We start from the raw sequence: 11405 nt of genomic DNA, 5'->3' as shown, positions 1-11405 counted from the left end.
CTGACTAGGACTCGTGGGAGACGGTACTGCCTGTCTTCTCAAACAACTGACAGACTTCGAGCTGGTAAGTCGCACTCTTTTCCTCCTCCGACTTCTGATAAGGACTTAGACCAAATATTGATTTGTTGTGAAATATTTCTGTTAGATGTTCATGCAGTTGAACTGACGTAAAGTTGTGCATATATGTACAAGGTAAGTCTTCCTTAGCTGGTTGTGTTCCATGGCTGGCTCTGCCTTTATCAAAACGACGGCCATTTTCTGTGAAATCGCTGTCCGTGTCAGCCACACGACTTTGTGCTAAATGTCTCACTTCTGCTGATCAGTACATTCCGAAGTTTACTGTTAATACAACATGATTATTTTGTGTGATATTGATGACACGAAAACCATTTATTTCGTGAGATGTGGATATTTTGCGGAGAGTGTTGTGATGTAGTGTTGTCACTGTGGGGAGAGCAGGGAGAACGGTGCAAGAGGAAGGTGTGACGTCAGAGTCCCTGGTCGTCGTGCTAGGCTTACCATAGACCTGCATCAGATCGCTGTCTAGAACTGACTTGCGGGGCTAGATTATCACTTTCCATGTAGTGTTTGAACAACTTGCACACGATGACATTTCATGTTAAACTTTAAAACAGAGAGAGAGAGAGACTCAGAGAGAGAGAGAGAGAGAGAGAGAGAGAGAGAGAGAGAGAGAGAGAGAGAGAGAGAGAGAGAGAGAGAGAGAGAGAGAGAGAGAGAGAGAGAGATCTGCGCGTGCCAACCAACGCAAATCTGTACAGATTTTTTTTACATGCACCACCAGTAGGTTCCTACCGTTCCACTTGAGTGAATGGGGCTACGTGCAGACGTGCAGTATTGTAACATCACTTAGTTTAAAGAAGTGAACAAGTTACAACCATTGCCATGGCTACCGTTTGTCAATCAGGACCAATGTCCTCGCGGTTTACTTACTGAGAAGACGTGTAGTTCAGTCCTAGCATAGCCACTGCGTAGCATAGCATAGTTCAGACTGATAGCCACTGCATGGCATAGCATAGTTCAGACGGATAGCCACTCGGGAGAGCGACGGCCGCTTCCGTGCGAACAAACAATTCTTTTCTTTATTTCTGAATGAACTTGTTTTTATCTTGTTGCGTTATTTTGTGGGCTATCAGTGAATTTAGTGTTGATTGAAACTACTGTGAGGCAGTGAATTCTCTGGTAACAACCACTGGCAGCGAAGTTGCTGTTGATCCGCTTTATGATGACGTCATGATGGCCGCTGTATATTATCTTACTTGTTATTCTTTGTTTATAATACTTTATTCGCTTGATATAAACCTAATTAATACAGTGATACTTTTATGACTAATCTGAAATGAGTCAAAACGCCAAAGCTCACGAACACGTGTGCCTATAAATAGCCCCTTTATCCCCGCAGACCAATGACGTCAAATGAGTAGAACGATTACTTGTCACAGGGGAGATCACCTTTCACGGCATTTCCAGTCATCACATTTTGGAAGCGACGGAAAAATACAAGCCTTATATCAGGATTATGTAGCCTGTGTACTGAGTTTTAAACGCTTACTGGTTTGAATTCCGACACTGGACCAGAAGCACTGGAGGCGTGAATTAAATTTAAATAATAAAGGGAGGGGGAATTAGGCGGGTGCTTTGTCTAGCAATATTTGTGCCCGCGGGATTCCTGCAACATCTTTAAAGCGGGAAGAAACCTTTGGAAGAGGTGGCAGTTAAAGCCTGAAACAAAGAAATGTTAAAGGAAAGAAAAACAAAGTTCAACAAAATTAATGCAGGATTGGATTTGTGTCATTTGAAAAAGAAGGTTGGGCAACGGAGACACTACTAAGTTTAGGACAAATTCCCTGATCAGCCGACATAAGCGGTCTTCGTATGCAATCAGCGCTTTAGATGTTATTTTTACCTATCGCGGCGATTGACTGGAACTGCTATTCATGCACCATATCATAATTATCTGTTGCAGGTTATTACAGCCGACGACACAAGTGTGAGGCGAATCTAAAAATAGTTGGCCCTTTTACGGGGTTGTCAAATAGATCTACGAGGATACAAACCACGTGACGACACAATCGTTCTATTTTTAGAACCAGCTCAACTTTCGAAAAAACTGACTGAGTCATTCTGCGGAAAGCCATCATTTCGGGAGGAGCTTTCAGAGACTGCAGACGGAAAACACGAGCGTCCCTTGGGGAGATCTATTTAAGAAGTTTGACGTGTCCCTGTGCTGCCGCGATGGGTGAAGTCGGCAAGGAGATGTTACGGGAACGGATCAGGAACAAACGAGCCAGCGAGGGACTAAACGACATCCCACAAGAAGAGCTCTTCGCAAAGAAACCCAGATATGAGGTCAGTTGCCTTCTCTCTCTCTCTCTAGTGGTTAGATATGAGGTCAGTGGCTTTCCCTCTCTCTAGTGGTTAGATATGAGGTCAGTTGCTTTCTCATTCTCTATTGGTTAGATATGAGGTCACTTGCTTTCTCATTCTCTATTGGTTAGATATGAGGTCACTTGCTTTCTCATTCTCTATTGGTTAGATATGAGGTCACTTGCTTTCTCATTCTCTATTGGTTAGATATGAGGTCAGTTGCTTTCTCACTCTCTAGTGGTTAGATATGAGGTCAGTTGCTTTCTCATTCTCTATTGGTTAGATATGAGGTCAGTTGCTTTCTCACTCTCTATTGGTTAGATATGAGGTCAGTTGCTTTCTCACTCTCTAGTGGTTAGATATGAGGTCACTTGCTTTCTCATTCTCTATTGGTTAGATATGAGGTCACTTGCTTTCTCATTCTCTATTGGTTAGATATGAGGTCACTTGCTTTCTCATTCTCTATTGGTTAGATATGAGGTCACTTGCTTTCTCACTCTCTATTGGTTAGATATGAGGTCAGTTGCTTTCTCACACTCTATTGGTTAGATATGAGGTCAGTTGCTTTCTCATTCTCTATTGGTTAGATATGAGGTCAGTTGCTTTCTCACACTCTATTGGTTAGATAATTATGAGGTCAGTTGCTTTCTCATTCTCTATTGGTTAGATATGAGGTCAGTTGCTTTCTCACTCTCTATTGGTTAGATATGAGGTCAGTTGCTTTCTCACACTCTATTGGTTAGATATGAGGTCAGTTGCTTTCTCACTCTCTATTGGTTAGATATGAGGTCAGTTGCTTTCTCACTCTCTATTGGTTAGATATGAGGTCAGTTGCTTTCTCACACTCTATTGGTTAGATATGAGGTCAGTTGCTTTCTCATTCTCTATTGGTTAGATATGAGGTCAGTTGCTTTCTCACTCTCTATTGGTTAGATATGAGGTCAGTTGCTTTCTCACTCTCTATTGGTTAGATATGAGGTCAGTTGCTTTCTCATTTTCTATTGGTTAGATATGAGGTCAGTTGCTTTCTCATTCTCTATTGGTTAGATATGAGGTCAGTTGCTTTCTCACTCTCTATTGGTTAGATATGAGGTCAGTTGCTTTCTCATTCTCTATTGGTTAGATATGAGGTCAGTTGCTTTCTCACTCTCTATTGGTTAGATATGAGGTCAGTTGCTTTCTCACTCTCTATTGGTTAGATATGAGGTCAGTTGCTTTCTCATTCTCTATTGGTTAGATATGAGGTCAGTTGCTTTCTCACTCTCTATTGGTTAGATATGAGGTCAGTTGCTTTCTCACTCTCTATTGGTTAGATATGAGGTCAGTTGCTTTCTCATTCTCTATTGGTTAGATATGAGGTCAGTTGCTTTCTCACTCTGTAATGGTAAGATATGAGGTCATTTTTAACGAGTAACGGATGAACAATTTAAGTTCAGTGTCCCACAGTTACAATCATACAGCCCTTCAACATGGTACATCATTGCTTTTCATGACGATTTTGGTCAGTTTATGGCAGAACATTGTCTTGCTTTGGTTGTCTTGTCGTGTGACATACCAACAGAACATTGTCTTGCTTTAGTTGTCTTGCTGTGTGATATACCTATAGAACATTGTCTTGCTTTAGTTGTCTTGTTTCCCCCCGCGGGTTAGGGGGAAGAATTTACCCGATGCTCCCCAGCATGTCGTAAGAGGCGACTAACGGATTCTGTTTCTCTTTTTCCCCTTGTTAAGTGTTTCTTGTATAGAATATAGTCAATGTTTGTACAGATTTTAGTCAAGCAGTATGTAAGAAATGTTAGTTAAGTCCTTTGTACTGGAAACTTGCATTCTCCCAGTAAGGTCATACATTGTACTACGTTGCAAGCCCCTGGAGCAAATTTTTGATTAGTGCTTTTGTGAACAAGAAACAATTGACATCTCCCCCCTTCCCCGTCGCGATATAACCTTCGTGGTTGAAAACGACGTTAAACAGCAAATAAAGAAAGAAAGAAAGAAAGTTGTCTTGTCGTGTGACATACCTATTAAGAACATTGTCTTGCTTGAGTTGTCTTTCCGTGTGATATACCTACAGAACATTGTCTTGCTTTAGTTGTCTTGTCGTGTGATATACCTATTGAACATTGTCTTGCTTTAGTTATCTTGCTGTGTGACATACCTATAGAACATTGTCTTGCTTTAGTTGTCTTGTCATGTGACATACCAATAGAACATTGTCTTGCTTTAGTTGTCTTGTCGTGTGATATACCTATAGAACATTGTCCACCACCAGCTTCATTACCAGAGCTGGACTCCAAGTTTAACATTGGCGAACGACAAGAAGAAAGAAGAAGAAGAACATTGTCTTGCTTTAGTTGTCTTGTCGTGTGACATACCTATAGAACATTGTCTTGCTTTGGTTGCCTTGCTGTGTGATATAACTATAGAACATTGTCTTCCCATGGGACATACATATATAGAACATTTTTTCCTTGTGTTGACAGCTGTCGTCGGAAGAAAAGGAGAAGCTGAGTGAGCGCAGAATACGGAACAAGGAGGCGGCGGAGAAAAGCCGAAAGAAAAAGAAAGAAGAGTTTGAGAAACTGCAAATGGTAAGACTTGTTTTCTGTGACCTGTTTGGTCAGTTATGAAAGTGGTAAAGATGGGGGGTGGGGGAGTATGCCTGATGATTTCTGTCTATTTCTTGAGGTGGTGGGGGGGGGGGGGGGGGTGAGTGGGTGGGGAAGAGGGGATGCCTGATGATTTCTGTCTATTTCTTGAGGTGGTGCAGGGGGGGGGGGGGGGGGGGGAGAGGGGATGCCTCATAATTTCTGTCTATTTCTTGAGGTCAAAGGTATAAGAATAATGAGGGAGACACTACTCTTGAGTCCACTGGCACTGCGGTCAGAAATGGTTGCTTCTTGTGGACCCAAGTTGTGGCTTGCCTCTTATGGTTCAGCACTGCCACCTTGTGTCCGTGTGCAGGTTGATGTTGATATCTTGCATCTTTAATATATTACAGTACATGTCGTTAAAGGTGGATGTGGCTTTCTCACAATATCTAAATTCTAAACACCCCCCCCCCCCCCCCCCCCCCCCCTCCCCCCCCAAAAAAAAAACACCCCAAAAAAGACTCAAAAAAGGTGCCAGGAATCAAAAGTACCAGACCACAAAAGCCCAAGACAAGTACAGCCTGATCACTGTGGTTATGTTCAGTGATGTTGTTTTGCAGGAGAATGAACAGCTGGCCCAGGACAAGTGCGAGCTGGCGGCCATGATTGAGCAGCTGAAGGGAGACCTTCATAAGTTTTCCACGGAGAACCGCACACTGCGTCAGCAGACCGACTCACTCAAACGCTGGATCGGCAAGCGAGCTGACTCGCTGGGACTTGTCAAACACGGCAAGGACGGCAGGGAGAAGCGTACAGACAAGTCCGTACTGCGCGGTGACCCTTCTATGCACGCTGCCGCCGTCTCCAATGGTCACATGACTCGCCGAGAGTTACCTTCCCCTGACAGCCACATGAGTCGCCAAGAGTTACCTGCCCCTGCCCCAGACATTCACATGACCTTGACTCGCCCAGATTCACCGGCCTCCTCCACTCACTCTGCCAGCCCCCCGCCCCACTCTGCCAGCGAGTTCCAACCAGTCGGCATCAAGACGTCCACCAAGCGCCACACACTGCAGACCCCCTGGCTGGTGGAGACACCAGATGACACCAGCGGGCAGCACCAGGACAAGGATGACGTCATCTTCACCGGCATGACCCCCCCGCAGTCACCTGATAGGCACGAAGTGGTCACAGCTCAGGTTCAAGGTCAAGGTCAGGCGCTGCAGGTGGGCGAGGACCAGCAGGTGCTCTATCTCCCCAAGGACGCCTACTTCATCGTGCAGGGCGAAGACGGCTCACAGATCCTCACTCCTGTGATGCAACACGTGGCCATGGCAACCCCGCAGCTTGTTGTGGGAGCTCCGCTGGTCCAGTCTGTCCCTCTGGGGGTCACACAGGTCGCAACGCCAGCCGTCTCTTCAGTCGCCCCATCCATCATGTCACCAGCTGTCACTTCAGTCGCCCCTCCAGTCGCCATTGCCAGCACCCCTCAGCTAGAGGCAGAAGACCTAAGTGTCAGGACCGGCAGCGTCGTGACGGAGCCACTCGGAGACGTGAGGTACGCCAAGACCGCTGCTGACAACACTGACCAGGTCAAGGTCAAGGTCGCTGGGGGCGCGGAGAAGACGACGGTGAAGGACCCTTCCGTGGTGACAGCCATCGAGTCACTGCTCAAGCTTGGTTTCAAGATCGAGAGCCCCCGAGTGGAGGCCGCCATGGAGATGGAGACCATGGAGACGGAGACCCCGGCGGTCAGCTGTCAGATGCCCAGTGTCATCACCGTGCCTGTGGACGCTCCGGAGTCTGCTGCCACCCTCACCATCACCACCACCAGCAACAGGAAGAAAGCCGCCATCACCACCACCACTGCCTTCAGCCCGGTGATGAGTGTGCCGCGCCATTAACGTCGTTAACAAACTGAAGGAGATGGGATGAGAAGTGCGCACTGTGTCTGTGCACTCTCCCTGAACACTGACCAACATGCACTCTGATTCTGCGGGAACACTCTATCTGTTTCTCACCAACCAGTGACTGACTTGGGGCGGGGCTAGCAGTTGTTGTAATGTCCGTCAGCTGGACACCAGGTTGTCACTGGTCAGCCAGCCAATACATATCATTGTCCGAAGATTCTGTGAACATTGTGTGGTGTTTCCGAGAGGTTTCCCCACAGTGTTTCCTTTCTGTTAGGCGTTGTTCTTTTTGCTGTTGTCTTCCTCCCAAGACATGTGATGGCTGGCTTGACTGGAGGCACCCTGCATGTTCTGCTGACTGCTCACACCCTCACACACCTTCATCATCCATCGCAATCTCTTTCTTTACCACTCGCTTCACTTTCTCATACGTACTGACAGGCAAAAAACACACAAAAAAACTTCTTTTTTTTTTTACATGATTCCTTGCAGCCAGTTTACAATTATCCCAGCAAAGCATGTCTGTGTTCCTGTGGCAACACTTTCACGAATCTGACCACTTGACATGCAGTGACTACTACGTTGCAAGCCCCTGGAGCAATTTTTAGTGCTTTTGTGAACAAGAAACAATTAACAAGTGGCTTTATCCCATCCACCCCCCCCCCCTTCCCCCGTCGCGATATAACCTTGAACGGTTGAAAACAACGTTAAACACCAAATAAAGAAAGAAAGAAAGACATGCAGTGACTTGTCTTGTTGTGAACAACCTCATATTAACACATCCATCTTTCAGTCTTTAGCCTGAGGCGTGATTGTCGGAGACGACTTTATCACAAGTCAATATCATACTGAAGGATGAAATGTGTTTATCATGACACAGAATATGAGTACTGTTTACAGCATTAAGTACACTGTATGTTAATCTTGTGGCAGATCTGTTGATAAATATGGCATTGGGTAGCATTGGTAGCATTCAAGGCATGCTTTGCTGGAATGGATGTGAACTGGTTGGCTGAATCGAGTCTTAGAGCAGCAGTTTTCATGTCTAACTGTGGTAGGGATGCACAGAAGTTGCCTTTACCAGGAGATAGAGGGTAGGGTTACACTTACAATAAAACGTTAGTTTAAACAAGTGTATCCATTCTAACCAATGGTACATACTACAATCTTTACCAATGTGTCAATTTGCAGAATGATATCAAGCATAAATATTATGAATGTATTTCTCAAAAATAAAGTATGTGCTTTGGGACTATGAGGACTATTGCAGTTGATTTATCATTCTCTGTGCTCGATCGTATTCATCTATGCACTGAGTCCTACTGTGTGACTTCCCACCTTTTCCTTGTTCCTGTAGTGGAGACACTCAGAGAGAGGGAGGGTGTGGGCAGGTCTGCAGTAGGATACACAAAGTAAATGTTGCAGAAATACTAGTACAACATCATCTGTCTTGTAGTTTAAAAAAATAAAAGTGTCTTGTAGAGGCAAGCAAAGTACTAGTATCTTTTATCTCATACTTTGAAGTATGAAATAACAATATCATCTTCCTTGAAATTTAAGTGATTGACTTGATGTAGCCTGCTTCTGTGCATCCCTACTACGAATGGAAAAACATGAATAAATATAACTCGCACTTAAAAGCTGTTTCACAATTGTGTGGAAACAGGCAAAGATTTTTCTAGTTGTTTTTATTGTTGATATCTATGTATCTTGTTTTGAGATCAGAATAATGAAATGTCTGTTGCTCTCTCATGCATGGTGGAAACACTGAACCAAGTGGGGAGCTGACAGCATGTTTGTTTCTCATAGAAACAGCACAGTATTTAGAAGTCAAAAATGTGAAGTCTTTATCATTGTTTTTTTTAATAAGAAAATAAAGAAAGAAAAAAGCGAGCGGTGTGGTGAAGGGTCAGAGTGTGTTTCAGTGCAAATGGTGGCGACACTTTCTGCTCACTGTCACATGCCTTGGCACTTTTCTCATAGTAGGGACAGAGAGAGAAGAGAAATGGGGGGGGGGGGGGGGGGGGGGGGGTATTTATCAGCATTAAAAAAAATGATTATCTTATTTTATCAATTGTGCAAGCAAAACTGTAGGCACCCATCACTCCTGCACAGCTTAGCATTTCTCTTCTTTGTTGAAAGAAGTGACAACGTTTGAACAAACTGATGATTTGCTTTTCTGTTTGATTTAAGAACATGTGTGAATAGTTATGACAACATGTGTGAAATCATACTATTTTTTTGTTTGATTCACCCTGTCTCTGAGTGAGATTTGATGTCAGAAATGATGTACACATATCTCTCTACATGTTCCTCTGTTCCCCTCCCCCCTCCCCCTCACCCCGCCCCCCCCCTATGGGAGGAGCAACCGTCAGCGATGACACAGACCTTCTCTGCCACCTTCTCTAGTACTTGTCTGTTATCATGTTATTTGGGTAGCTAGACATGTCTTTCATAAGTTATTTTGTCATTTCCATCAGACTTTTTGGTAGCTAAAGATGTCTTCATATATTTGTAGCCATGTTGTCTTTGCTCAGTGTGTCTGTCACATGTTTGCTACATGTTTGTGTTGCATTGCTCAGGCAGTGCAGAAATCTTAATTGTCAATACACCCTCTTAAAAAAAAAAAACCCAGAAAAACAACTACAACAAAATAGAAGTAACTTAATAAGTGTTCAGTGTGTGCCTGTGTGCAGAAGGGGGGAGGGGTGGTGGCTGTTTTCGAAAGATCTCATGCACACCCGGCTGACATAGCAGGCAGACAAAGCTGACACACTGTCTCAAATTCACGGTGTCTTACTCAAGTTACTGGTATTCTTTCAGCTCCAACTTACTGGTGGGTTTCTCTGGATGAACTTGCTGACTCTGCAAGAAATTGTGGATGAGATGTATACTATAGGCAGCAAGGACTTCAAAATTTGTACCACCCCCCCCCCCCCCACTCTAAAAAAAAAAGGTAAAAGAAAAGAAAACACAAAATAAGAAAGAAATGCAGAACAAACAGTTTCCTGTGATTTTAACTCTAACCCTACCCCCCCCCCCCTCCCTCTCCCCCTTTGTTGTGAATGGTAAAAGTATATGTAATATAATTCAAATATGTACATACGATGTTGATAACATGTTCTGTTTGATTAAGGGTATTCAGCTGGTATTTCCTTGTTTTTTACTACCTATTTTATTCATGTTTTTATTACTTAGTTAGTACAGTGGAAGAATCTTTTGTAATGTATGTTTGATGGTGTATGCTTTTAATTAAGCGTTGTTGACTATGAATGTAGATGTAAATGCTTGTATAACTGTGTTTTAATTTTAAATGTGTCAAGCGCAAAGAGCATAATTGTAAAGTTATGATGTTGCGCTATATAAATGCTCATTTATTATTATTATTATTATTTATACGAGGCATCAGTGATATGGAGTCTGTAATTGTTATTGTTATTGGGTTTCTCTTCCACCTCTACTTTGTCACCGACGGGAAACCTGCAGTTTATCAAAGCAACTAGCAAACAAGAGGAAACACTGGAGAAAATCACTGACAATCTTTTGAATCATATTGATTCTGAAATGTTTAATTGTTTTTGTTGTGTTTAACATTTTATTTAATGTTATTGTAATGCTATGCTTTTCATGTGATGTTGTTGTACAGTAGTGTTAACTTTTCATTTAACGTTGAGGAGTTGAGGAGAAGAAGAAGACATTATGGTATTTCTGGAGAGTGTAATGTCAGTCAAGACGTTGGCAGCAAATGTTTACATCTGTTAGAAAATTTTCTCTTTTCAACTAATTGTATTCTTCGATTTTTTGGTGTTAGTTTTTGTTGTATTTTTGTTCTTTTGTGTGTGTGATTGGAAATGATTTTATGTTCAGACCCAAGGGAGAGAACTCATGACCGGTGCAAAGGGCTGTCCTGTGAAGTGAATGAAATATTCTTAGCATACTTTGGTTTAGACAATTTCTCACCAGGAATTGTCAGTGAAAGAAACTTTGTTGTTTATGTACAGTTTTCTGATTTCTCTCTGTGTTTAAAGTCCCACTACGCCCCCGTGAAAACAGTTTGCCTCCATGTCTCAGATCTGGCAAGGCGATGGGCACTAGGTCACATTCCACATTAACATCCTGACTGCTTGCTGTGGTCATTTGGGAATTTGTTGTTGCCTTTTACAAAATAATTCTTTAAAAAAAACAGCACGGTGCACAGAGAGCACTCAGGCTGTTCATTTTTGATAGGTGACCAAGTGGAGGGATGGTTTTATCCGTAAACGTCTTGTCAGATCTGTGACGGTGAGGCGAACGAGGCAAAGTGGGCCTTTAAAAAAAAAAAAAAGCTTGAATAATAGGTAACCTACATAGTGCCAGGGTTACCTGTGTACACTTTAGCTTTGCTTGCGGTAGATCATCTGTGTCTGTATTACAATAGTGCTTGAGCTTGCTTGAAATAAAATGAATGAGAAAAACACAAATTTTCTTTGTGTTTGCTTGTTTATGTGTTTGTTTGTGTGTGCTAGCGTAAGAGTGTGTGTAT

The 11405-nt window shown here is 43.2% G+C and overlaps 1 protein-coding gene across 1 annotated transcript; it reads left to right on the top strand.

Annotated features, from left to right (window-relative positions):
• LOC138959812 (uncharacterized) lies at nucleotides 1-11343 on the top strand. Its single transcript, XM_070331432.1, has 5 exons — nucleotides 1-64; nucleotides 1985-2367; nucleotides 4866-4973; nucleotides 5594-9992; nucleotides 10286-11343. Exons 2-4 carry the CDS (start codon nucleotides 2254-2256, stop codon nucleotides 6875-6877), a joined length of 1506 nt encoding a protein of 501 aa, XP_070187533.1. The 5' UTR covers nucleotides 1-64; nucleotides 1985-2253; the 3' UTR covers nucleotides 6878-9992; nucleotides 10286-11343.
• The last annotated feature ends 62 nt before the right edge of the window (nucleotides 11344-11405 follow it).

Source organism: Littorina saxatilis, linkage group LG2 (genome assembly GCF_037325665.1).
Source record: "Littorina saxatilis isolate snail1 linkage group LG2, US_GU_Lsax_2.0, whole genome shotgun sequence".
Taxonomy (NCBI): domain Eukaryota; kingdom Metazoa; phylum Mollusca; class Gastropoda; order Littorinimorpha; family Littorinidae; genus Littorina; species Littorina saxatilis.
The sequence above is the reverse complement of the archived record's forward strand: the minus strand, read 5'-3'. Positions and strand labels throughout refer to the sequence as shown.

Excerpts from the sequence above, each read along its gene's own strand:
- LOC138959812 (XM_070331432.1), top strand. The coding sequence starts at position 2,254 with ATGGGTGAAGTCGGCAAGGAGATGTTACGGGAACGGATCAGGAACAAA. Across the intron at positions 2,368-4,865 it reads CAAAGAAACCCAGATATGAG|CTGTCGTCGGAAGAAAAGGA; the intron begins GTCAGTTGCCTT and ends TTGTGTTGACAG. Across the intron at positions 4,974-5,593 it reads AGTTTGAGAAACTGCAAATG|GAGAATGAACAGCTGGCCCA; the intron begins GTAAGACTTGTT and ends GTTGTTTTGCAG.